This window comes from Cherax quadricarinatus, chromosome 38 (genome assembly GCF_038502225.1).
Source record: "Cherax quadricarinatus isolate ZL_2023a chromosome 38, ASM3850222v1, whole genome shotgun sequence".
NCBI classification, from domain to species: Eukaryota; Metazoa; Arthropoda; class Malacostraca; order Decapoda; family Parastacidae; genus Cherax; species Cherax quadricarinatus.
In genome coordinates, this window is record NC_091329.1 from 24238824 (window position 1) to 24266310 (window position 27487).

The following is a 27487-nucleotide window of genomic DNA, read 5'->3' on the forward strand; positions in this document are numbered from 1 at the left end:
CTCACTCCAAAACTTTTTATTTTCAACAAAATTTGTTGATAACATCTCACCCACTCTCTCATTTGCTCTCTTTTTACATTGCTTCACCACTCTCTTAACCTCTCTCTTTTTCTCCATATACTCTTCCCTCCTTACATCACTTCTACTTTGTAAAAACTTCTCATATGCTAACTTTTTCTCTCTTACTACTCTCTTTACATCATCATTCCAGCAATCGCTCCTCTTCCCTCCCGCACCCACTTTCCTGTAACCACAAACTTCTGCTGAACACTCTAACACTACATTTTTAAACCTACCCCATACCTCTTCGACCCCATTGCCTATGCTCTCATTAGCTCATCTATCCTCCAATAGCTGTTTATATCTTACCCTAACTGCCTCCTCTTTTAGTTTATAAACCTACACCTCTCTCTTCCCTGATGCTTCTATTCTCCTTGTATCCCATCTACCTTTTACTCTCAGTGTAGCTACAACTAAAAAGTGATCTGACATATCTGTGGCCCCTCTATAAACATGTACATCCTGAAGTCTACTCAACAGTCTTTTATCTACCAATACATAATCCAACAAACTACTGTCATTACGCTCTACATCATATCTTGTATACTTATTTATCCTCTTTTTCTTAAAATATGTATTACCTATAACTAAACCCTTTTCTATACAAAGTTCAATTAAAGGGCTCCCATTATCATTTACACTTGGCACCCCAAACTTACCTACCACACCCTCTCTAAATGTTTCTCCTACTTTAGCATTTAGGTCCCCTACCACAATTACTCTCTCACTTGGTTCAAATGCAGAGAATTCGTAGTATGGAAGTTAGGAGGAGGTGCGGGATTACCAAAACTGTTGTCCAGAGGGCTGAGGAAGGGTTGTTGAGGTGGTTTGGGCATGTAGAGAGAATGGAGCGAAACAGAATGACTTCAAGAGTGTGTCAGTCTGTAGTGGAAGGAAGGCGGGGTAGGGGTCGGCCTAGGAATGGTTGGAGGGAGGGGGTAAAGGAGGTTTTGTGTGCGAGGGGCTTGGACTTCCAGGAGGCATGCATGAGCGTGTTTGATAGGAGTGAATGGAGACAAATGGTTTTTAATACTTGACGTGCTGTTGGAGTGTGAGCAAAGTAACATTTATGAAGGGGTTCAGGGAAACCGGCAGGCCGGACTTGAGTCCTGGAGATGGGAAGTACAGTGCCTGCACTCTGAAGGAGGGGTGTTAATGTTGCAGTTTAAAAACTGTAGTGTAAAGCACCCTTCTGGCAAGACAGTGATGGAGTGAATGATGGTGAAAGTTTTTCTTTTTCGGGCCACCCTGCCTTGGTGGGAATCGGCCAGTGTGATAATAAAAAAATAATATAAAATATATTGATATTTTATATATATATATATATATATATATATATATATATATATATATATATATATATATATATATATATATATATATATATATATCAAGGCTCGTGCAAGAGCACAGGAATATTGAACTTTGCAGAAGCGTTGCAGGTTAGTATACATTGTTAGTTATTAAGGGAGTTTGTAGGAATTTTTTTTTTATTGTTGTTTTTCGTCAGATTTCTTTTCATTTCTGGTGCACAAGACGAAGTATTTACTCTATTTACTGTAAATAATTTTCAATAAGATATTATTCCACTTAATTAAGTAATAAAGGCGTAGTTAAGTGAAATAAGTCAACTTACTTCCAACATATTGGCCTGGAACGCCGGCCGCCCCCCCCCCCCCGTCTCGAAAAAAAAAAAATTCCGCGAAAATCGCGTTTGTTTCGATGTTTTCCTTACAAAACTGGTGTTCTAGCGCAGTTAGCCGCTACAAAATACAGTTTTCTCTTACTTAAGACCAAAGATTAAGACTTGGGCAGGACGGGAAGTGATTTTATATCGAATATTGCTGGTGGACACTCGCCATATTATGGCCTATTTTATTTTAATTATTAATATAACAAAGTTAGCTCAGACAAGAGTGGTAGAAAATATATTTTCTTTCTTTGTAACAAACAAATATATTAAAAAGGTCAGAATTTAAAAAAAAAATTTGGAGTGGATATTGATGAAAACTTAACTGAGGAAATGTAAAACAATGACTTCCTGTATATTATTAGTAATATTTTAGTAATATTTTTTAGGGGTTTGGGATATTGGCAGTTTGGAGGGATATGTTGTGTATCTTTATATGTGTATACTACTTCTAAACTGTTGTATTCTGAGCACCTCTGCAAAAACAGTGATAATGTGTGAGTGAGGTGAAAGTGTTGAATGATGATGAAAGTATTTTCTTTTTGGGGATTTTCTTTCTTTTTTGGGTCACCCTGCCTCGGTGGGAGACGGCCGACTTGTTGAAAACAAAAAAATTATGGTTTTAAAAATAATGATGCTACATCTGCAAAAGTCCCAATAACTTTCGAAAAAAAAATGAAAAAGAAATTATGATTGTTGTGTCTTAAAATTATTATTGTGTTCTAATATAGTTGTCTTCTAAAATTATTAGTGTTGTAATCTAATATTATTATTGTATTCTAAAATTATGATTGTACATCCAGTAGCCTACCAGAGCAACATCTTCAGCCATTTATAAAAGAATCACCGGGTAGTATTGTGTTAAGATGGGTTATCCCAGGGTCACTATACATATGCTGCTATGTATGATAATTCTATGTTACTGTATTTTTGTATACCTGAATAAACTTACTGTTCACACTGTGTAGGACAAACTGAGCAACACCCGGCGGGTGCGACGCTCCCAGCAGATGTTTGGTGACTATGACCTGGGATGTGCATGGATGGACTCTGCTGCCACACTCTACCAGGAGATCACCCGTAACCTACCTGACCTCCTCCAGGTAGGTCCTCTGTGTTGCTCTCACCTCACACTATTTTATGGTGTTGCTATACATCTATGCTGGACAAACATCTGTTGATAATTGAAATATGTTTTATAAATACACGAGTGTGCATTTAAATACAATGTTTGATGAAACACTGGTCAGGGGTGGAAGTGAACACACTTTAAGAAAATGAAGTAAACACCAAGAGGAGTACTCTATACTGAGGTCCTCTTCAGCAGACTGTCTGCTGAAGACCTCATAGGACTGATAAAAGCCCTGGTGGGCAAAACATTCTTCCAGTAAACTTACATAATGTTGAGAACATCTCTCTTTTACATATCGTCAGTATTATTTATCTTACTTGTAAAAGATAATCTCAGCTGAAGCATCAATTATTATATGGTACTCCTCTTACTTATGTTTAGTTTTGTGCAAGTGTGTTGTTGTCTTGTTCCATGAGTGTTTTGTCTTGTTCCATGACTGTTTTGTCTTGTTCCATGACTGTTTTGTCTTGTTCCATGACTGTTTTGTCTTGTTCCATGAGTGTTTTGTCTTGTTCCATGACTGTTTTGTCTTGTTCCATGACTGTTTTGTCTTGTTCCATGAGTGTTTTGTCTTGTTCCATGACTGTTTTGTCTTGTTCCATGACTGTTTTGTCTTGTTCCATGACTGTTTTGTCTTGTTCCATGACTGTTTTGTCTTGTTCCATGAGTGTTTTGTCTTGTTCCATGACTGTTTTGTCTTGTTCCATGACTGTTTTGTCTTGTTCCATGAGTGTTTTGTCTTGTTCCATGACTGTTTTGTCTTGTTCCATGACTGTTTTGTCTTGTTCCATGACTGTTTTGTCTTGTTCCATGACTGTTTTGTCTTGTTCCATGAGTGTTTTGTCTTGTTCCATGACTGTTTTGTCTTGTTCCATGACTGTTTTGTCTTGTTCCATGAGTGTTTTGTCTTGTTCCATGACTGTTTTGTCTTGTTCCATGACTGTTTTGTCTTGTTCCATGACTGTTTTGTCTTGTTCCATGACTGTTTTGTCTTGTTCCATGACTGTTTTGTCTTGTTCCATGACTGTTTTGTCTTGTTCCATGACTGTTTTGTCTTGTTCCATGACTGTTTTGTCTTGTTACATGAGTGTGTTTGCTTGTAGCGTGAGTGTGCTTGCTTGTGTCATGAGTGTGTTTGCTTGTACCATAAGTGTGTTTGCTTGTACCATAAGTGTGTTTGCTTGTACCATAAGTGTGTTTACTTGTAGCATGAGTGTGTTAGCTTGTACCATGAGTGTGTTTGCTTGTACCATGAGTGTGTTTGCTTGTACCATAAGTGTGTTTGCTTGTACCATGAGTGTGTTTGTATTATGAGTGTATCTGTTTATTTCTTCAGAGTGTTCTGATGTAACAAGAATGTGTGCACTTCATTGTATGTGTTACTGGTTGAGTGTATGTGTTACTGGTTGAGTGTATATGTTACTGGTTGAGTGTATGTGTTACTAGTTGAGTGTATGTGTTACTGGTTGAGTGTATATGTTACTGGTTGAGTGTATGTGTTACTAGTTGAGTGTATGTGTTACTGGTTGAGTGTATGTGTTACTGGTTGAGTGTATGTGTTATTGGTTGAGTGTATGTGTTACTGGTTGAGTGTATGTGTTACTGGTTGAGTGTATGTGTTACTGGTTGAGTGTATGTGTTACTGGTTGAGTGTATGTGTTATTGGTTGAGTGTATGTGTTACTGGTTGAGTGTATGTGTTACTGGTTGAGTGTATGTGTTACTGGTTGAGTGTATGTGTTATTGGTTGAGTGTATGTGTTATTGGTTGAGTGTATGTGTTACTGGTTGAGTGTATGTGTTACTGGTTGAGTGTATGTGTTATTGGTTGAGTGTATGTGTTATTGGTAGAGTGTATGTGTTACTGGTTGAGTGTATGTGTTACTGGTTGAGTGTATGTGTTACTGGTTGAGTGTATGTGTTACTGGTTGAGTGTATGTGTTACTGGTTGAGTGTATGTGTTACTGGTTGAGTGTATGTGTTACTGGTTGAGTGTATGTGTTACTGGTTGAGTGTATGTGTTACTGGTTGAGTGTATGTGTTATTGGTTGAGTGTATGTGTCACTGGTTGAGTGTATGTGTTACTGGTTGAGTGTATGTGTTACTGGTTGAGTGTATGTGTTACTGGTTGAGTGTATGTGTTACTGGTTGAGTGTATGTGTTACTGGTTGAGTGTATGTGTTACTGGTTGAATGTATGTGTTACTGGTTGAGTGTATGTGTTACTGGTTGAGTGTATGTGTTACTGGTTGAGTGCATGTGTTACTGGTTGAGTGTATGTGTTACTGGTTGAGTGCATGTGTTACTGGTTGAGTGCATGTGTTACTGGTTGAGTGTATGTGTTACTGGTTGAGTGTATGTGTTACTGGTTGAGTGCATGTGTTACTGGTTGAGTGTATGTGTTACTGGTTGAGTGTATGTGTTACTGGTTGAGTGTATGTGTTACTGGTTGAGTTTATGTGTTACTGGTTGAGTGCATGTGTTACTGGTTGAGTGTATGTGTTACTGGTTGAGTGTATGTGTTACTGGTTGAGTGTATGTGTTACTGGTTGAGTGTATGTGTTACTGGTTGAGTGTATGTGTTACTGGTTGAGTGTATGTGTTACTGGTTGAGTGTATGTGTTACTGGTTGAGTGTATGTGTTATTGGTTGAGTGTATGTGTTACTGGTTGAGTGTATGTGTTACTGGTTGAGTGTATGTGTTACTGGTTGAGTGTATGTGTTATTGGTAGAGTGTATGTGTTACTGGTTGAGTGTATGTGTTACTGGTTGAGTGTATGTGTTACTGGTTGAGTGTATGTGTTACTGGTTGAGTGTATGTGTTACTGGTTGAGTGTATGTGTTACTGGTTGAGTGTATGTGTTACTGGTTGAGTGTATGTGTTACTGGTTGAGTGCATGTGTTACTGGTTGAGTGTATGTGTTACTGGTTGAGTGTATGTGTTACTGGTTGAGTGTATGTGTTACTGGTTGAGTGTATGTGTTATTGGTTGAGTGTATGTGTTACTGGTTGAGTGTATGTGTTACTGGTTGAGTGTATGTGTTACTGGTTGAGTGTATGTGTTATTGGTTGAGTGTATGTGTTACTGGTTGAGTGTATGTGTTACTGGTTGAGTGTATGTGTTACTGGCTGAGTGTATGTGTTACTGGTTGAGTGTATGTGTTATTGGTTGAGTGTATGTGTTACTGGTTGAGTGTATGTGTTACTGGTTGAGTGTATGTGTTACTGGTTGAGTATATGTGTTATTGGTTGAGTGTATGTGTTACTGGTTGAGTGTATGTGTTACTGGTTGAGTGTATGTGTTACTGGTTGAGTGTATGTGTTACTGGTTGAGTGTATGTGTTACTGGTTGAGTGTATGTGTTACTGGTTGAGTGTATGTGTTACTGGTTGAGTGTATGTGTTACTGGTTGAGTGTATGTGTTACTGGTTGAGTGTATGTGTTACTGGTTGAGTGTATGTGTTACTGGTTGAGCGTATGTGTTACTGGTTGAGCGTATGTGTTACTGGTTGAGCGTATGTGTTACTGGTTGAGCGTATGTGTTACTGGTTGAGCGTATGTGTTACTGGTTGAGTGTATGTGTTACTGGTTGAGTGTATGTGTTACTGGTTGAGCGTATGTGTTACTGGTTGAGTGTATGTGTTACTGGTTGAGTGTATGTGTTACTGGTTGAGTGTATGTGTTACTGGTTGAGCGTATGTGTTACTGGTTGAGCGTATGTGTTACTGGTTGAGTGTATGTGTCACTGGTTGAGTGTATGTGTTACTGGTTGAGTGTATGTGTTACTGGGTAAGTGTATGTGTTACTGGTTGAGTGTGTGTTACTGGTTCAGTGTATGTGTTACTAGTTGAGTGTATGTGTTACTGGTTGAGCGTATGTGTTACTGGCTAAGTGTATGTGTTACTGGTTGAGTGTGTGTTACTGGTTCAGTGTATGTGTTACTAGTTGAGTGTATGTGTTACTGGTTGAGCGTATGTGTTACTGGGTAAGTGTATGTGTTACTAGTTGAGTGTATGTGTTACTGGTTGAGTGTATGTGTTACTAGTTGAGTGTATGTGTTGCTGGTTGAGTGTACGTGTTACTAGTTGAGTGTATGTGTTACTGGTTGAGTGTATGTGTTACTGGTTCAGGGTATGTGTTATTAGTTGAGTGTATGTGTTACTAGTTGAGTGTGTGTTACTGGTTGAGTGTATGTTACTAGTTGAGTGTATGTGTTACTGGTTGAATGTATGTGTTACTGGTTGAGTGTATGTATTACTGGTTGAGTGTATGTGTTACTTGTTGAGTGTATGTGTTACTGGTTGAGCGTATGTGTTACTGGGTAAGTGTATGTGTTACTAGTTGAGTGTATGTGTTACTAGTTGAGTGTATGTGTTACTGGTTGAGTGTATGTGTTACTAGTTGAGTGTATTTGTTACTGGTTGAATGTATGTGTTACTGGTTGAGTGTATGTGTTACTAGTTGAGTGTATGTGTTACTGGTTGTGTGTATGTGTTACTGGTTGAGTGTATGTGTTACTAGTTGAGTGTATGTGTTACTGGTTGAGTGTATGTGTTACTGGTTCAGGGTATGTGTTACTAGTTGAGTGTATGTGTTACTAGTTGAGTGTATGTGTTACTGGTTGAGTGTGTGTGTGTTGTTGGTTGAATGTGTGTGTTACTGGTTGAATGTATGTGTTACGGGTTGAGTGTATGTGTTACTGGTTGAATGTATGTGTTACTGGTTGAGTGTATGTGTTACTGGTTGAGTGTATGTGTTACTGGTTGAGTGATGTGTTACTAGTTGAGTGTATGTGTTACTGGTTCAGTGTATGTGTTACTAGTTGAGTGTATGTGTTACTAGTTGAGTGTATGTGTTACTGGTTCACTGTATGTGTTATTGGGTCACTGTATGTGTTACTGGTTCACTGTATGTGTTACTGGTTCACTGTATGTGTTACTGGTTCACTGTATGTGTTACTGGTTCACTGTATGTGTTACTGGTTCACTGTATGTGTTACTGGTTCACTGTATGTGTTACTGGTTCACTGTATGTGTTACTGGTTCACTGTTTGTGTTACTGGTTCACTGTATGTGTTACTGGTTCAGTGTATGTGTTACTGGTTCATTGTCTGTGTTACTGGTTCACTGCATGTGTTACTGGCTCAGTGTATGTGTTACTGGTTCACTGTATGTGTTACTGGTTCACTGTATGTGTTACTGGCTCAGTGTATGTGTTACTGGTTCAGTGTATGTGTTACTGGTTCACTGTATGTGTTACTGGTTCACTGTATGTGTTACTGGTTCAGTGTATGTGTTACTGGTTCAGTGTATGTGTTACTGGTTCAGTGTATGTGTTACTGGTTCAGTGTATGTGTTACTGGTTCAGTGTATGTGTTACTGGTTCAGTGTATGTGTTACTGGTTCTGTGTATGTGCTACTGGTTCAGTGTATGTGTTACTGGTTCACTGTATGTGTTACTGGTTCACTGTATGTGTTACTGGTTCACTGTTTGTGTTACTGGTTCACTGTATGTGTTACTGGTTCAGTGTATGTGTTACTGGTTCATTGTCTGTGTTACTGGCTCAGTGTATGTGTTACTGGTTCACTGTATGTGTTACTGGTTCACTGTATGTGTTACTGGCTCAGTGTATGTGTTACTGGTTCAGTGTAGGTGTTACTGGTTCACTGTATGTGTTACTGGTTCATTGTATGTGTTACTGGTTCAGTGTATGTGTTACTGGTTCAGTGTATGTGCTACTGGTTCAGTGTATGTGTTACTGGCTCAGTGTATGTGTTACTGGTTCAGTGTATGTGTTACTGGTTCAGTGTATGTGTTACTGGTTCTGTGTATGTGCTACTGGTTCACTGTATGTGTTACTGGTTCTGTGTATGTGTTACTGGTTCAGTGTATGTGTTACTGGTTCACTGTATGTGTTACTGGTTCACTGTATGTGTTACTGGTTCAGTGTATGTGTTACTGGTTCACTGTATGTGTTACTGGTTCAGTGTATGTGTTACTGGTTCACTGTATGTGTTACTGGTTCACTGTATGTGTTACTGGTTCAGTGTATGTGTTACTGGTTCACTGTATGTGTTACTGGTTCACTGTATGCATTACTGGTTCAGTGTATGTGTTACTGGTTCACTGTATGTGTTACTGGTTCACTGTATGCATTACTGGTTCAGTGTATGTGTTACTGGTTCACTGTATGTGTTACTGGCTCAGTGTATGTGTTACTGGTTCACTGTATGCATTACTGGCTCAGTGTATGTGTTACTGGTTCAGTGTATGTGTTACTGGCTCAGTGTATGTGTTACTGGTTCAGTGTATGTGTTACTGGTTCAGTGTATGTGTTGCTGGTTCAGTGTATGTGTTACTAGTTGAGTGTATGTGTTACTGGTTCAATGTATGTGTTACTGGTTCAGTGTATGTGTTACTAGTTGAGTGTATGTGTTATTGGCTCACTGTATGTGTTACTAGTTGAGTGTATGTGTTACTGGCTCACTGTATGTGTTACTAGTTGAGTGTATGTGTTACTGGTTCACTGTATATGTTACTGGTTCACTGTATGTGTTACTGGTTCACTGTATGTGTTACTGGTTCAGTGTATGTGTTACTAGTTGAGTGTATGTGTTATTGGCTCACTGTATGTGTTACTAGTTGAGTGTATGTGTTACTGGCTCACTGTATGTGTTACTGGTTCACTGTATATGTTACTGGTTCACTGTATGTGTTACTGGTTCACTGTATGTGTTACTGGTTCAGTGTATGTGTTACTAGTTGAGTGTATGTGTTATTGGCTCACTGTATGTGTTACTAGTTGAGTGTATGTGTTACTGGCTCACTGTATGTGTTACTGGTTCACTGTATATGTTACTGGTTCACTGTATGTGTTACTGGTTCACTGTATGTGTTACTGGTTCAGTGTATGTGTTACTAGTTGAGTGTATGTGTTATTGGCTCACTGTATGTGTTACTAGTTGAGTGTATGTGTTACTGGCTCACTGTATATGTTACTGGTTCACTCTATGTGTTACTGGTTCACTGTATGTGTTACTGGTTCACTGTATGTGCTGTACAATGAATGTGTTCGCTTGTACAATTGTGTTCACTTATACCACGAGTGTGTTCACTTGTACCGTATGCTCACTTGTACCATGAGTGTGTTCACTTGTACCAAGAGTGTCTTCGCTTGTTCCACGAATGTAAATGGCTGGATGTGAGCAGGACCTGCCTAGCATGAGCTGGTAGGCTTTCTGGAACACTCCTTCATTGTTACAAACTTATGACTAAAAGGCACAGTACCGTGACTGGAACAATACAATAACCCGCACATAGGAGAGAGGAGCTGACGACGACGTTCGATCCGACTAGGACCATTTACAAAGTCACACTAACAGAAAGAGGAAGCAGTGTATATGGGCCAGCAGAGAGAGATGGGACGAGAGAGGTAGTAGGAAAGGAAGTAGAGAGGTAGTGGTAGTAGTAGTAATAGAAGTAGTGGAGTCAGTCAAAGACCAAGTAAGAGGGGCACTGCAGGACAGCTTGGGGCAACAAAGGGTAGGAACAAAAACACAGGGGAGGGGAATAAAAAATAACCAAACACCCAAAGCAGAAAAAAAGAAAACCCAAAGAAGAGGGAAAAAGGAAAGGGGAAGAGGGAGAAGGAGAAAAAAGGAATCAGGTTAAGTCATGGGTGTTCTGAAGTTTGAAACATTTCACAATGTAATGGGTAAGGAAGGCATCTACAGAGACAAAGCCAGGACTAAGATGGTCCAATTCGGACCGAAACGTCGTCGTAAGCTCCTCTCTCCGACGTGCGGGATATTTGTGTACTAACTCATATTAAGCCGAGTTTTATGTGAAATTCTGAGTGAGTGCTGTGTACCTCAGGTGAGCAAGACACACATCATCACCAGCAAAGTGAGCTCCAGCACCCAGTGTATTGCTCTTCTTCTCCTGGCTGAAGGAAAAGGTGAGTCACACTTCACGAGGTAAACCACCACGACTTAAACCTTGCTTAGGCCAGCAACCCTTATAATAATAATAATAATAATAATAATAATAATAATAATAATAATAAAAACAATAATCATAATAAAACAATAATAATAATAATAAAAACAATAATCATAATAATAATAATAAAAACAATAATCATAATAATAATAAAATAATAATAATAATAATAATAATAAAACAATAATAATAATAATAATAATAATAATAAATAATAATAATAATAAACACAATAATCATAGTAATAAATTAATAATAATGATAACAATGATAATCTTTAATTTACAAGTACACGTACAACTTACATAGCTGACATCAGTGACACACTATAATGAAAGTCACTCGTCATGCAGAGCTTTTCGGTCAAATTATTTACAGCGAGCGGTTCGTAGGGGTCTAGAACGTACTCTTGCAGTGTTAGTTTTCTGTGTTATTCAAGGTTTTTATATTTAGCTTAATATTACACTGTTTATACTATGGGATAATTAACTATTTTCATGCTTAAAAATCTTAAAACAATATTTACATACAGTTCGTAAGGGTCTGAAACAGGTTAATCGTATTAACATTCACTCCAATGGGGAAATTAGGCTCGGGTCACGAAGCACCTGGTCCATCAGCAGTGTGTTGAAGGAGTTGAAGCACCTGGTCCATCAGCAGTGTGTTGAAGGAGTTGAAGCACCTGGTCCATCAGCAGTGTGTTGAAGGAGTTGAAGCACCTGGTCCATCACCAGAGTTTTGAAGGAGCTGAAGCACCTGGTCCATCACCAGAGTTTTGAAGGAGCTGAATCACCTAGTTCATCAGGATGTTAAAGGACCTGAAGCACCTGGTCCATCACCAGAGTGTTGAAGGTGCTGAAGCACCTGGTTCATCACCAGGGTGTTGAGCTGAAGCACCTGGTTAATCAGCAGGTTGAAGTAGATGAAGTACCTGGTCCATCACCAGGGTGTTAAAGGTGCTGAAGCATCTGGTCCATCACCAGAGTATTGAAGTAGCTGAAGCACCTGGTCCATCATCAGAGTTTTGAAGGAGCTGAAGCACCTGGTCCATTACCAGGGTGAAGATTGAGACACTTATGCAGCATATGAGAATCTTTATTCAGGAAACGTTTCGCCACACAGTGGCTTCATCAGTCCAATACAAAGAGGACTGATTGTATTGGACTGATGAAGCCACTGTGTGGCGAAACGTTTCCTGAATAAAGATTCTCATATGCTGCATAAGTGTCTCAATCTTCAACTTGTCGGTTTTTCAAACCATTCATCACATTACCAGGGTGTTGAAGGAGCTGAAGCACCTGGTCCATCAGAAGGGTGTTGAAGGAGCTGAAGGACCTGGTACATCACCAGAGTATTGAAGGAACTGAAGCACCTGGTACATCAACGGGGTGTTGAAGGAGGTGAAGCACCTGGTTTATCACCAGGGTGTTGAGATGAAGCACCTGGTACATCACCAGAGTATTGAAGGAGCTGAAGCACCTGGTCCATCACCAGAATATTGAAGGAGTTGAAGCACCTGATCCATCACCAGAATATTGAAGGAGTTGAAGCACCTGGTCCATCACCAGGGTGTTGAAGAAACTGAAGCATCTGGTCCATCACCAGGATGTTGAAGGAACTGAAGCACCTGGTCCATCACCAGGATGTTAAAGGAACTGAAGCACCTGGTCCATCAACGGGGTGTTGAAGGAGGTGAAGCACCTGGTTTATCACCAGGGTGTTGAGTTGAAGCACCTGGTGCATCACCAGGGTGTTGAAGGAGCTGAATTAGCTGGTCCATCACCAGGGTGTTGAAGAAACTGAAGCATCTGGTCCATCAGGGTGTTGAAAGAGCTGAAACACCTGTCCATCACCAGGGTGTTGAAGGAATTGAAGCACCTGGTCCATCACCAGGGTGTTGGAGCTGAAGAACCTGGTCCATCACCAGAGTATTGAAGGAACTGAAGCACCTGGTTCATCAGTAAGGTGTTCAAGGAGCCGGGGTCCATGTCACAACTGAACTGACCTCCCGACAACTTCACGGCCGTTGGCATCTACGGTTGTCGAAGTTGGTCCACAATAAATTGCTTTCTGTTAAACCACGTATGGTCTCTGGCCATCTTACCACTGTTGATGTGTTCAGAAAACTGTACTCTCCCACCTACATATCGGCCATACACTTCTCGCCTAGATCTCATGAGAAAAATGTCTCGCACTGCTATGCAAGAATTGTTATATTGCATTATCAGTTCACCATATCTTAAGTGATTATTCAGTGTATCAGTGGGCGCCTAGAATTAACTTTCGACGTTTCCACTGCCTAAACACACAACTGACCTCACAGAAAGTCCCATCTTGGGTGTAGATTTTGACTTTTTAGCAGAAACTGTCTTATTATATCAACTTAGATTTTATTTTACTTTTTGGATTCTCTACCCTCACTAACCCTTACCTATGCACAATCTTCCCTCTCCCTCCTTCCCTACTCACTTCCATTTATATATCCGTTAATACATTCCTCCCTGCAACACTGTATGAACCTTCCGGTTTAGCGCTTAGTTTTATTATTATTATTATCCTGCAGAAACTAAATTATAATGGTGTTTCTATCTAGTGACGTCTTGGTGGCAGTAGAGACAATTGTGACTATGCTAAGTTTCCTGTAACAGAAGACTTGGAGATTATTTTTGGAAATGAGTTCTTGAGAGTCTTCAGCTTCCTCTTCTGTGGTATCTGATCTGACGGTGGTATCTGATCTGACTGTGGTATCTGATCTGACGGTGGTGTCTGAGGTGACGGTGGTATCTGAGCTGACGGTGGTATCTGATCTGACGGTGGTGTCTGAGGTGACGGTGGTATCTGAGCTGACGGTGGTATCTGATCTGACTGTGGTATCTGATCTGACGGTGGTATCTGATCTGACGGTGGTATCTGATCTGACGGTGGTATCTGAGGTGACGGTGGTATCTGATCTGACAGTGGTATCTGATCTGACGGTGGTATCTGATCTGACGGTGGTATCTGATCTGACGGTAGTATCTGAGCTGACGGTGGTATCTGATCTGACGGTGGTATCTGATCTGACGGTGGTATCTGATCTGACGGTGGTATCTGATCTGACGGTAGTATCTGAGCTGACGGTGGTATCTGATCTGACTGTGGTATCTGATCTGACGGTGGTATCTGAGGTGACGGTGGTATCTGATCTGACGGTGGTATCTGATCTGACGGTGGTATCTGAGGTGATGGTGGTATCTGATCTGACTGTGGTATCTGATCTGACGGTGGTATCTGAGGTGACGGTGGTATCTGATCTGACGGTGGTATCTGATCTGACGGTGGTATCTGATCTGACGGTGGTATCTGATCTGACGGTAGTATCTGAGCTGACGGTGGTATCTGATCTGACGGTGGTATCTGATCTGACGGTGGTATCTGATCTGACGGTGGTATCTGATCTGACGGTAGTATCTGAGCTGACGGTGGTATCTGATCTGACTGTGGTATCTGATCTGACGGTGGTATCTGAGGTGACGGTGGTATCTGATCTGACGGTGGTATCTGATCTGACGGTGGTATCTGAGGTGACGGTGGTATCTGATCTGACTGTGGTATCTGATCTGACGGTGGTATCTGAGGTGACGGTGGTATCTGATCTGACGGTGGTATCTGATCTGACGGTGGTATCTGATCTGACGGTGGTATCTGATCTGACGGTAGTATCTGAGCTGACGGTGGTATCTGATCTGACGGTGGTATCTGATCTGACGGTGGTATCTGAGGTGACGGTGGTATCTGATTTGACGGTGGTATCTGATCTGACGGTGGTATCTGATCTGACGGTGGTATCTGATCTGACGGTAGTATCTGAGCTGACGGTGGTATCTGATCTGACTGTGGTATCTGATCTGACGGTGGTATCTGAGGTGACGGTGGTATCTGATCTGACGGTGGTATCTGATCTGACGGTGGTATCTGAGGTGACGGTGGTATCTGATCTGACTGTGGTATCTGATCTGACGGTGGTATCTGAGGTGACGGTGGTATCTGATCTGACGGTGGTATCTGATCTGACGGTGGTATCTGATCTGACGGTAGTATCTGAGCTGACGGTGGTATCTGATCTGACGGTGGTATCTGATCTGACTGTGGTATCTGATCTGACGGTGGTATCTGATCTGACGGTGGTATCTGATCTGACGGTGGTATCTGATCTGACGGTGGTATCTGATCTGACGGTAGTATCTGAGCTGACGGTGGTATCTGAGCTGACGGTGGTATCTGAGTTGACGGTGGTATCTGAGCAGACGGTGGTATCTGAGCTGACGGTGGTATCTGAGCTGACGGTGGTATCTGAGCTGACGGTGGTATCTGATCTGACGGTGGTATCTGAGCTGACGGTGGTATCTGAGCTGACGGTGGTATCTGATCTGACGGTGGTATCTGATCTGACGGTGGTATCTGAGCTGACGGTGGTATCTGAGCTGACGGTGGTATCTGATCTGACGGTGGTATCTGATCTGACGGTGGTATCTGAGCTGACGGTGGTATCTGAGCTGACGGTGGTATCTGAGCTGACGGTGGTATCTGATCTGACGGTGGTATCTGAGCTGACGGTGGTATCTGAGCTGACGGTGGTATCTGATCTGACGGTGGTATCTGATCTGACGGTAGTATCTGAGCTGACGGTGGTATCTGAGCTGACGGTGGTATCTGAGTTGACGGTGGTATCTGAGCAGACGGTGGTATCTGAGCTGACGGTGGTATCTGAGCTGACGGTGGTATCTGAGCTGACGGTGGTATCTGAGCTGACGGTGGTATCTGAGCTGACGGTGGTATCTGATCTGATGGTGGTATCTGAGCTGACGGTGGTATCTGAGCTGACGGTGGTATCTGAGCTGACGGTGGTATGGTTATTCCGTATGTGTGAAGACTTACTCACCCCTGTAAGATCTTATGTTAGTATTACCAAGGCTGGCTCCTCCTTAGGAAAATATATAATAGAGAAAATAACAATGACATACAAATATAAACACTTTGTAAGAATTAAAAATGTAAAACACGTAAACATGAGCTTTTATCCTATTTGAAAGAAAAATGAAATATAAAAATGATAATTGAAATCAATGCTAATATGTACAGTTGGAATTGTATATCATGTCGATGTTGTTGACACAGCGCATTGTAGAAATTGTAGCCATTGCTGATGATGTAGGGGGATCACAGCTGGTAAGTTATGCCCCACGACTATTCAGTAACAGTATGTCTAGCTTTGAATGATCCATCAAGATGATAGGAATGCAGGTCTTTCACCACTGCAGGGATGAGGGGTAGCTGCCTGGGTGTAGCTACAATGAAGGTAAGTAGATCGTGGGTGACGTCTCATAACTTGGTTTGGTCCTCTCCTTCAAACTTTCTCTGTAGTCGCCTGATGACCCTAGCTGGCAGTCCATGCTAGGAAGAGACAAAAGTTAACCACTGCTTGATAAATCACTCTCCATGATAAGTGTAAAGCATTTAAAAGAATGATGAGGATTTAAAGGCAAGATTTTTAAACATGAAAGTCAAGGCAGGATGAACTAAGTCTCAAAATTAGGTGAAAGTGAAGGTTTTAACCAATATGTCCATGAAAACAGGATTATCCATTTGGTCGGAGTCCTACACGTCACCTTTCAGTGTGGAGAAAGGGGATGGGGGATAGCGGGAGCTAGACACTGACCCTGCCTTAACAAGCAGACTGCCAATCAAACTATCGTCACCATATATTCGCTCGCTACTCCTATCTGTTGAACTTTTCCCTCACGGTATGCGACACCTTATGAAATTTCGAGGGTGGTGCTGATTGGTAGAAGTTTACGAATGTTTTGTTGGTTTCCTCCTAAAGCGTAAACTGTTTTAGAAGGTTTAACTTTGTTGAGTTTACCTTAGAGGGCTGAGACATCAAGTGATCTTGGTATAATTACCAATATGTCGTCCACATAGTGAAGGTCAGTGAAGGAGCTCTGGATGATGGAGACTTTCATCTTCAAAATCTTCCTTATCAAGGTTCACAAAGGTCTATTAGAAAAGGTCTGTTAAAGGATAAAAAATAAAACTGACATAGTTCAGTGAGGTCTATTAAGCCGTGGGCAGCGATAGGTAAACCAAGGGAGTGTTCAATTTTCCAACATAGGTATTCCTCGCCTAGCTGCCAGTAAGGGTGGATGCAGGGTGAGCGGCAAGTGACCCCTGGTGTCTGGTTGCTGAAGTTTTGTTTTCTTCAAAATGGCGGAATACCGGAGGAGAGTAAACACCGTCTGTTTGGAATTGTTAAAAGGTGCGGTACATCCGAGCAAAGCTGAAGTCATTCTACCTCTCGTAATCAGAGATACTTATGGGATCTCTAGCGAGGATTCGTACGGGATATCCCTGAATGGTACCGCAAGAATCTTTGTGAAATTTGTGTCGCCTGATATCTACGAGAAGGTTGTGGATACGTATCAAGAACGGCGCATCGTCGTCAACGCTAGCCTGGAGGTGTGCCTATGTGACATATCGGCCCATTATACATGGATTCGCCTTCGGGGCGATGGTACCAAGGATTTTACCCTGGTATGTTAGAGGGGTCATTTACCCTGAAAATGACTGAGGCATCCTATACCCTCTTATGTGACGGTGGCGTTCAGGACGCAAATTTACGTCACCTACCCAGGGCAGGTACGGACGTGCCGCCTATGCGGTGGCCCTGGACATATGGCCGTGGCATGCGAGCAACGGAGGGAGCGGCAGCGGACAGAACAACCTGAGGCTGCATCTAGTGTCGTGATGGAAGAGTGCGTGCAATCCCCAAGGGATGCCATATCGGTAGTGGATAACGTTCTGTAGGTTCTACCTGAAAATGAGAAGTGGAGCGAAGTGGTGGAGGCATCGGAGGAGATCGTCTCGACGTTGCCACCGGCATCAGAGGACGACAAAGTTGGTGGTGTCGAGGGTGCGTCACCTCTGGTGGAAGAGGTGGTGAGCCCACCATTAGTGTTGCCCAGTTTTGAGGACATTAAAGGGATCCTCGATAGCCCATCACCGATGGATTTACTGACTACAACAGTGACTTCGCCTGTGGTGGAGACTGTTCTTGTGTGTCATGTGGGTGCAGAGGGAAGGCGTGTGCCCCATAAGTCAGTGGTGGAAGCGGATGTAGAGGTGCACAAGGAAGATGGTGATGGGAACATGGATTACGAGGGGGCTTCCCGTAGGAGGCCCAGTGCACCCGTGAAGGACGATGTATTGACTCCGGGACAACGGTCATGCAAAATGGATTGGGCAGATGTGGTCAAAGGTGACAAGGGGGCTCCCTTGGGAAAATTAGGTGGGAGCGGTGGAAAGTCAGCTAGGAGCACTAGTGGAAAGTCCAGGTCGGGTTTGACAGCAACAGGGAAGCGAAATGATAAAACCCAGCCGTTGTCTTCAAGTGCAATACGATAAATGTTAACAGCCTCCGTACAGAGGTCAAGAGGCGATGGGTGGAGGTCTCACTACGACGTTTGGATGTTGCTGTATATTACAATCCAGGAGTCCCAAAGGCCTGTTATCCTGGGTGTAAAGGGAGCAAAATAAACACAGCAGAAAACTTTTGACTTATATTATCCTTCACCAATTTAGAACAGAAGTATGTACACTATATACACTATGTACAGCAATAGGTATTAGTGCACTCCACGGTAAGCAAGGCAGAATAGAAGCCACTAGAGAGCAGACCGTGCTTCAACCAGCTCTAGAATGGGAATGACAAGGGCAGACAGGAGAGTGGTACCCACATAACCTCTGCGATTGCCAAAACCATCTTCTCATTGGCTGGAACCTGGGTACTGGTTGAACGATGGGGCCCCATCGTCAACCCTCAGTCCCCTGGTTCGCTGGTTGGTGGAGATAGCCTTTAAATGAGGGTGTGTACATGCGCCGAATATAGGTTACATACTCTTTGCATGCCACACTGTATTCTTTATACAAGAGCACAGTTTTAGGTGTGGCAGTGAGTTGCGTGCACTCACCTAATTGTACTAACCTAATTGTGGTTGCAGGGGTCGAGACTCAGCTCCTGGCCCCGCCTCTTCACCGACCGCTAGTAGGTCCTCTCTCCCCCTGCTCCATGAGCTTTATCATACCTCGTCTTAAAACTATGTATAGTTCCTGCCTCCACTGCATCGCTTGCCAGACTATTCCACTTCCTAACTACTCTATGAATGAAGAAATACTTCCTAACATCCCTTTGACTCATCTTAGTCTTCAACTTCCATATCCCATTTCTGGAACATCCTGTCTCTGTCCACCTTGTCTATTCCACACAGTATTTTGTATGTCGTTATCATGTTTCCCCTGACCCTCCTGTCCTCCAGTGTTGTCAGACTGATTTCCCTTAACCTTTCTTCATAGGACATTCCCCTTAGCTCTGGAACTAGCCTTGTTGCAAACCTTTGCTCTTTCTCTAATTTCTTGGCGTGTTTGACCAGGTGTGGGTTCCAAACTGGTGCTGCGTACTCCAGTATGGGCCTGACGTACACAGTGTATAAAGTCTTGAACGATTCCTTGCTGAGGTACCGAACGATATTCTCAGGTTTGCCAAGCGCCCATATGCCGCAGCAGTTATCTGGTTAATGTGTGCTTGTGGCGATGTACTCGGTATTATACTCACTCCTAGGTCTTTCTCCTTGAGTGAGGTTTGCAGCTTTTGGCCACCTAGCCTATACTCTGTCTGCGGTCTTCTTTGCCCTCCTCCAATCTTCATGACTTTGCATTTGGTGGGGTTAAATTCGAGGAGCCAGTTTCTGGACCACACATACAGCCTGTCCAGGTCTCTTTGTAGACCTGTTTGGTCTGCATCTGATTTAATTCTCCTCATTAACTTCACGTCATCTGCAAACGGACACTTCTGGGTCTATCCCTTCCGTCATGTCGTTCACATATACCAAGAATAGCACTGGTCCCAGGACTGACCCCTGTGGGACCCCGCTCGTCACTGGCGCCCACTGTGATACCTCATCACGGACCACGACTTGCTGTTGCCTCCCTGTTAGGTATTCTCTGATCCATTGCAGTGCCCTTCCTGTTATACGTGCCTGTTCCTCTAGCTTCTGTACTAATCTCTTGTAAGGAACTGTGTCAAAGGCCTTCTTGCAGCCCAAGAAAATGCAATCAACCCACCCCTCCCTCTCATTTCTTACTTCAGTTACCTTGTCATAAAACTCTAGTAGGTTTGAGACACAGGATTTACCTTCCATGAATCCATGCTGGCTGTCGTTTATAATCTTGTTCCGCTCCAGGTGCTCCACCACTCTCCTCCTGATAATCTTTTCCAAGACTTTGCATGTCAGTGACACTGGTATATAATTTAGTGCTTCATTTCTGTCTCCCTTCTTAAAGATGGGGACTACATTTGCCTTCTTCCATACTTCAGGTAGTTGCCCAGTTTCAAGGGAAGTGTTGAAGATTTTGGTTAGTGGCACATGTAGTGTCCCTGCTCCCTCTCTAAGGACCCACGGAGAGATGTCCGGTCCCACCGCCTCTGAGGTATCAAGGTCACTTAGGAGCTTCTCCACCTCCTCCTCAGTTGTGTGTAATTCATCCAACACTTGTTGGTATATCCCTTGTTGCTATACCCCACTGTTTTGTCTTCCCGTAGTCCCTTCAGCCTCCACTGTAAATACTTCCTGAAATCTCATGTTGAGCTCCTCACATACCTCCTGGTCGTTTCTTGTGAGCTCCCCACCTTCTTTCTTCAGCCTAATTACCTGGTCCTTGACTGTTGTCAGACTTGACTTTCGATGCTATGTCATTTTCATACTGCCGCTGCACCTCCCTCCTTATCTGTGCATACTCGTTTCTGGCTCGTCGACTAATCTCTTTATTCTCCTGAGTCCTTTGCCTTCTGTACTTTTTCCATTCTCTAGAGCACTTAGTTTTTGCCTCCCTGCACCTGTGGGTAAACCAAGGGCTCATTCTGACCTTCCCATTATTTCTGTTACCCTTGGGAACAAACCTTTCCTCTGCCTCCTTGCATTTTGTTGTTACAAAGTCAATCATTTCGTTTACTGATTTTCCTACCAACTCGTGTTCCCACTGAACCTCCTGCAGGAAGGTCCTCATTCCTGTGTAGAGTCCCATTTTATAGTTTAGTTTTTCCCTTTCTACTCCTGTTACCCTCTCCACTTTTAGCTCCACGATGTATTCAAAGCTCATAACTACGTGGTCACTAGCTCCAAGGGGCCTTTCATATGTGATATGCTCAATGTCTGAGCTACTCAGGGTGAACATGAGGTCCAGTCTTGCTGGTTCATCCTCCTCTCTCTCTCTCTGGTAGTATCCCTAACATGTTGGTGCATGAGATTTGCCAGCACCACATCCATCATCTTGGCTCTCCATGTTTCAGGACCCCCATTTGGCTCCAGGTTTTCCCAATCAATCTCCCTGTGATTGAAGTCGCCCATGACCAGTAACTTTGCTCTACTTGAGTGGGCCCTTCTTGCCACCTCAGCTAGAGTGTCCACCATTGCTCTGTTGCACTCATCATATTCCTCTAATGGCCTCCTGCAGTTCTGTGGTGGGCTATACATTACTGCAATGACTACCTTGTGTTCTCCTGACTGAACTGTACCTACTATGTAATTCATTTCTCCAATCTCGTCTCGCAAGGGTATACATGTTACGGGGGGAACTCAGACAATATCAAAGTTGGGGTTGTGGTAGGAATAAGGGAGACCAGCCCTTTTAAGCTGTCGGTGTGAGAATGGGGCGGTGGGGGTCGGGTCGTGCGTGTAGTGGGAACATGGGGGCACATACAGGTAGGTTTTGTAGGTGTGTATATGCCAGCGACTTCCAATAGACGGGTGAAGGAGGATTTTGTGCGTGAGTATTTAGTATATTTTCTAAGGGGCCTACCATTAGTTTCCGTGATTGCCGGAGATTGGAATTGTTATCAGGGGAAAGGATGTAGAACCGAGAGGAGGGGGGTGTAACTTAGGGATTTTATGGGAGGTTCTGCGGGCGATTGGTGTTGTTGACGTGGTGAGGGGTGGAATGTTGAATACACTTTTTGTCGAAGAGGTTATGCCGCGCGATTGGACAGGGTGTATATCACTGGTTTAATATGCAGTGGGAGGGTAGACTGCGTGGACCTGGGATTCTCAGATCACCAGGGAGTGCTGGTGGCTCTAGAATGGGAAGGTGCTGTTCGAGTTTTCCCCAGTTACTGGAAATTAAATGTTAGGGTGTTGAAGGGTTTAGAGGCATTGGAGACTTTCGGGTTGTGGTGGGATAGGTTGTGGGATGGAGGAAAAGAAATTGACAGTGTTGTGGAATTTACAAGTGAAGTTAGCAATAAAGGGTTTTTACAGTAGGTTAGGGAAGGATGATGCGTCCTACAAATACGGAAAGCAGAGGTATCTTGAGGGTGCGAGATTGTTACGGTGTCTTAGGAATTAATTACAGGATATTCAGAATGAGAACTTTCAGGCGTTGAAGCTGTGGGCAGGGATAGAGGAAGTGCTATGGGGGGATAAGCCCTCTGTCAGAGTTCTTCGAAGTTTCAGGTTGTGACGCAAGGCGACGACGGTGATGTCTTTGGTGGTCGATGAGGACTTGACAGGATACCGTAAGGGACAAAGACTCTATACTACTGAAAGTATGGGGAACTATGCGGATAATTGGTTTGAACAGAAATAGATTGGTAGAGAGGGGAATCAGGAGGCAAGGGAGGCCTTACTGCATGGTATGGTGGCAAATGTGAGGGACGTGGATAGTGATCGTAGAGGGTTGTATAACGGAGGAGGAGGTATCCCAGGCCGTTCGGGGTCAGTCAATGGGGAAATCGCCGGGTTGGGATAGAATTCCGGGGGATTTTCATGTAGTTTTTTTATATTTATTAAAATCCATACATCAAATATAAATGAAATTGCGAAAGCATTAACATGTCTGTCGTCCAACCAAATACGATATTAGATGCACACATCAGTATTCCGTGTGAAAATAAAACCCCTTTCACCCATTCCTAGAATACAGACCAAGTAAGACATATAATGTTAGCAAAACACACTGGAACTACCTAGCAAAAAAAAAAAACCCTATACCATGGTTACAAGTAATATCCATGATATGTACAAAATCTATGTCTGCATAATACATCCACTTGAATAATTGTACCGCTTACAATAATTCATGACATATATACAAAAGAATTACAACTGACATAATACACCCGAAAATTTACGATGGGTATCCTAACGTTGTAACCCCTCCCCCCCCCCCCCCTCCACCAATTTATTCCTTTACTACTAAAATCTGCTTTTTACCGATCCATACCTTGTAACGAAAGTGGCATAGCCATATCATCAGTAAGGTATCAGAGGCATGTGTATACAATACTTGGACACAATAAAGGATCACTCTGTATGAAAACCACATCATATACTGTAGATCGCACAACATAGGAAAGAAGTGAATTTTTGAACATACAGGTTCAGACCATTATCCATACAAAACCTCTATTTAAAGCATCTCACTACACACCATACCTATAATTAAGACACAAATCTTCCAGTACACACTGTATGACTCGCAGGTCGCATTTTTTTTTATATTTTATTTAAAAGACATACATAGTACATAAAAACAACTGACAAAATTACATAGCGAAAACAGTGGTATAAAATATCATTACACACTTCAATTACAACGATAATTCTTACATATATATTACAAAATTCCACACACATGCACTATACCTCGTCGCCGACACAGTTTAACATGCAATGGGCTTACCCAAAGTGTATAAATTTGCAAAAACACACGCTTATAATGTGTCACAGGGTTAGAAATTCCAATTTTCACACATAAACCTGACACAGCATAACCATAAACTTCCCTATTGCGGCACTTAGTTCTGTAAAATGTCACTGCTAACACCTTTGTCCTTTCACCCACACCCACATCCCTCATTGCCCATGATGTGAACACGAAATCAGTTACCAAATACGCCACCGTGTTCCTTACCTGCATTCTCACCTCGCCTATATCTAAGCTTAACACCCGCAATACTTGTAACCCACCCCCTCCTACTAATCGAATTACCCTACCGAACCATTCCCTCACAATGCCAAGACATTCACAAAAGTAAACTGCATGGAATATGGTTTCCATACCTCCACACACACGACACTCCCCACCTTCCCTGAGCTTCCGATTGAATAAAACGACCCCAGACGCCCTGTCTTATATGTAACTTCTTGAGACGTGTCCATATGTCGCTCCATGCATACATCGGGTATGCCCCCTCTACTGCAGCTACTACTGGCCCACCTCCTCACTCTCTCGAGTACCCACAACTTGATACGAGCCGGATCCCTCGCTGTCATCAAAACTCTCAACATGGCCTCGCCTACCTGTAAGTCCCTCCTCACCCACCATCGTTGCATATCTGCATGCACTCTCCCGATCCCAACACCCCTCGCCCCACCCTCCAGAAGAAAACTCCTTGTTAGGTAGACACTCATCATCCTTCTTTCCAGTGGTATGAGCCCCAGCCCTCCCTGGCCAAGCGGTAGTGTAATCACCCCTCTACTTAACCATTCACATCCCAGTCCCCAAATAAACCGAAAAACCCCACACAACAATCTTTTGACCTCTTGTTGTACCAACGGGTACATGACCACCACATGCCATAACTTGCTATACCAAAGTACGTTAGTCACAATCACCCTTTGATGTAGCGTGAGATGCACCGGCCACAATCCTCCAAGTCTTTTCAACACACCATCCGCAACTCTCACCGAATTAACCTCACGTGCCACCCTCGAATCTCTTACATACACAACCCCACATATCTTAAGTTGATCCACCACACTCCACCCGCCCCCAACGCCCCCCACCTCATGTTTCCACTCCTCAATTTCCATAAACTTAGTCTTTACGGCATTAAATTTCATCCCGGTTGCCTCCCCGAATACATCCACAACCCTTCCCACCCGCCTCAAGTCCTCACATCAACCCCACCAAGACAGTCGTGTCATCTACATAACCAACGATACCAGGCCACCCATCACTTCCATTACCCTCCAGACCCTCCGACACACATCGCCGAACCGCCATATAAAAAGGGTCCTGAAAATACGCAAACAATAATTGTGAAAGTGGACAACCTTGTCTCAAACCCCGACCCATCTGAACTTTTGCACCTATCCTACCGTTTAATTGCACACGCATAGACTCCCCCTTATACAAGGTCTGTGCCCAAGATATAATTTCCACCCCAAAACCCTGCCATCTCATGAACTGCCACAACGCTTCACTTTCTACACTGTCATATGCAGCCGTCCAGTCCAAGGCTAATACTCCTCCTCTGCCCAACTCCTGCCGCTTCTCTATAAAACCTCTGATCATCCCATGCCCATTGAACATTGACCTGCCTATCTATAACCTTATCTATCATCTTTTTCGATCTATTCCCCAAGATTCTCGCAAACAACTTACAATCACCGCACATGAGCGAAATAGCCCTGTAATCCTGAACTGTTGACTGATCCCCTTTTGATACCAAGACCACGACTGCCATCTATTGCAACTCACCCATTACCCCATCAGTCTTTAGGATGTTAAACAACCTAACTAAAAACTCCCTTAATACCCCCCAATTCGTGACATAGAAATCGCTTGTCAGGCCATCTACACCTGGTGCTTTACCTAAGCTTGCTCCCAACAAAGCTTGCCATATCTCACACTCCAAAATAGGCCCCCCCTAAAGCCTCACTGTCCTGTCTGTCAAGCACACACTGCATCAAACCTCCCATTTCCCTTAAAGCCTTTTCACTTATTCCCACGCTCATCATATACGACTTAAACCAAGCATCAATGTATCCACTCATACCCTCCATCGTTACTAAAACTTGGCCCTTCTGATACCCTTCCATCCCTACATGCACGTTTAACCCCATCATCTCCGTGGCAACTCTCTTCAGTCTGTCTCCTCAACACGCAAGCCGAAGGCCGGTCCCCCCAGAGCACCTCCTCCATACTTCCCCACACTCATGCTCCATCAAAACGATCGTTTTGCAAGCCCTGAATACGTTCTTTTAATCCCTCAATTTCTGCCACAGGGTAGCTTTCACCACCGCCCACATAATCACACAACTGCCCTTCAAGATACCCTTGGAGCCCGTACATCAACCGATTATTTTCCCTCCCACATTGGACATAATGATCCCTAATACGTGTCTTAGCCACTGTTTCCCACCAACGAACTAAATCACCATCCCCAGGTGCCCCTTCACACAAACTCCCACAATTTCGCAAAGGACTGTCTACTTTCCTCTCTTTGCAACAATCGTACATTTAATTTCCAGTAACTTCGGCTCTGTCTAGGCAGTCCCTCCCATCCTAAGTCCACCAGGACACCCCGATGATCGGAAAAGCCACATCCATGACACGTACGCTCTGAACTGCTACAGTGCGAGGCACGTACAATCTATGGAGCCGCGCTGCGTACCCTTGGCGTACAAAAGTATGCTCAACCTTCCCCCCCAACGTCTACTAACCCCACCCCAGTTAATAAATCCCAAAAAAAACCCGAGCAATACCACGCACCCCGTGGCTCAACATCCTTACGCCTAAGCATGCAATTCCAATCACCTCCTATGACTGCCACTACCGGAAGAGACCTCAAATAGTAAACTAAAACCTCCTTCACAAATTTATTTTTCACACGTCCATCTCCCTCTGCTGGGCCATACACACACACGAAGGCAGTCTTTTCCCTGCCCCATAAACCTGTATCACCCTCCCCTTCCCTCTTCACAATGCCTCACAACAAATGGGTTAGTCTCCCTAATCATGATGGCAACACCTCCCTTCAACCTTGTAGTATGCTCCATGTACATGTTATACCCATCTATCCGTAACTCCCTACCTGGTTTATAGTTATGTTCCTGGACGAACACAACATCAAAACTATAACACTAAGAATTCTCTAAACCATACACACTTTCTCACAGACCGCAAACCATTAATATTTATAGTCAGGCACTTAAAACGGACATTGAGGGTTTCCCTCGTGACACTGACAATATCTCGCCCGATTGTTTGATTCCTCCCCTGTATGACACCAACACCTGGGTTCTGAAGTCGTTCAAAATGACGTAAAATGGGATCAGGTGGCGTAGTGTCATCTTCACAGAAAACGTGCCCTCAAGGATTCCTGCATATGGCCCTTTTGACCACTTCCCAGCTGCAGCCATGTGTATTGTGCCATATTTACCCAAAGCTGCACGGATATCAGACACATCAGCCTCAAAAGGCACATTTCAGATTTTTACCCGTGTATAGTAGCGTGAGACTTCAAGTAGCTTCACCGACACTGCGTGCGTTAGATTAACCTCCTGGAACTTATCTACAACTGCTTCATAAACACTTGCAGAGCACAACTTCACAAAAAACCTCGTCATGCCGTTCAACGCCACTCCGCATAATTCCTCATTGGCAATACCATAGGTATCACTGATAATTGCAGGCAATACCAGTGCCGTAGATGGCCTAGTCACAGCCCCATGGGTCAATTCGATGCACACAGTATTGACACGGCCCCTACCAGCCATCGCCATGTTGAGAAA

General features: G+C 43.3%; 1 protein-coding gene across 1 annotated transcript in view; it reads left to right on the top strand.

The window, feature by feature from the left end:
- LOC128692823 (rifampicin phosphotransferase) overlaps window positions 1-27487 on the top strand; it is a 240021-nt gene that overhangs the window by 135678 nt on the left and 76856 nt on the right. The window contains exons 19-20 of the mRNA XM_070092185.1: window positions 2719-2853; window positions 10755-10836. Of these exons, the coding sequence (XP_069948286.1) occupies window positions 2719-2853; window positions 10755-10836 (217 nt within the window). The remainder of the gene's footprint in view (window positions 1-2718; window positions 2854-10754; window positions 10837-27487) is intronic.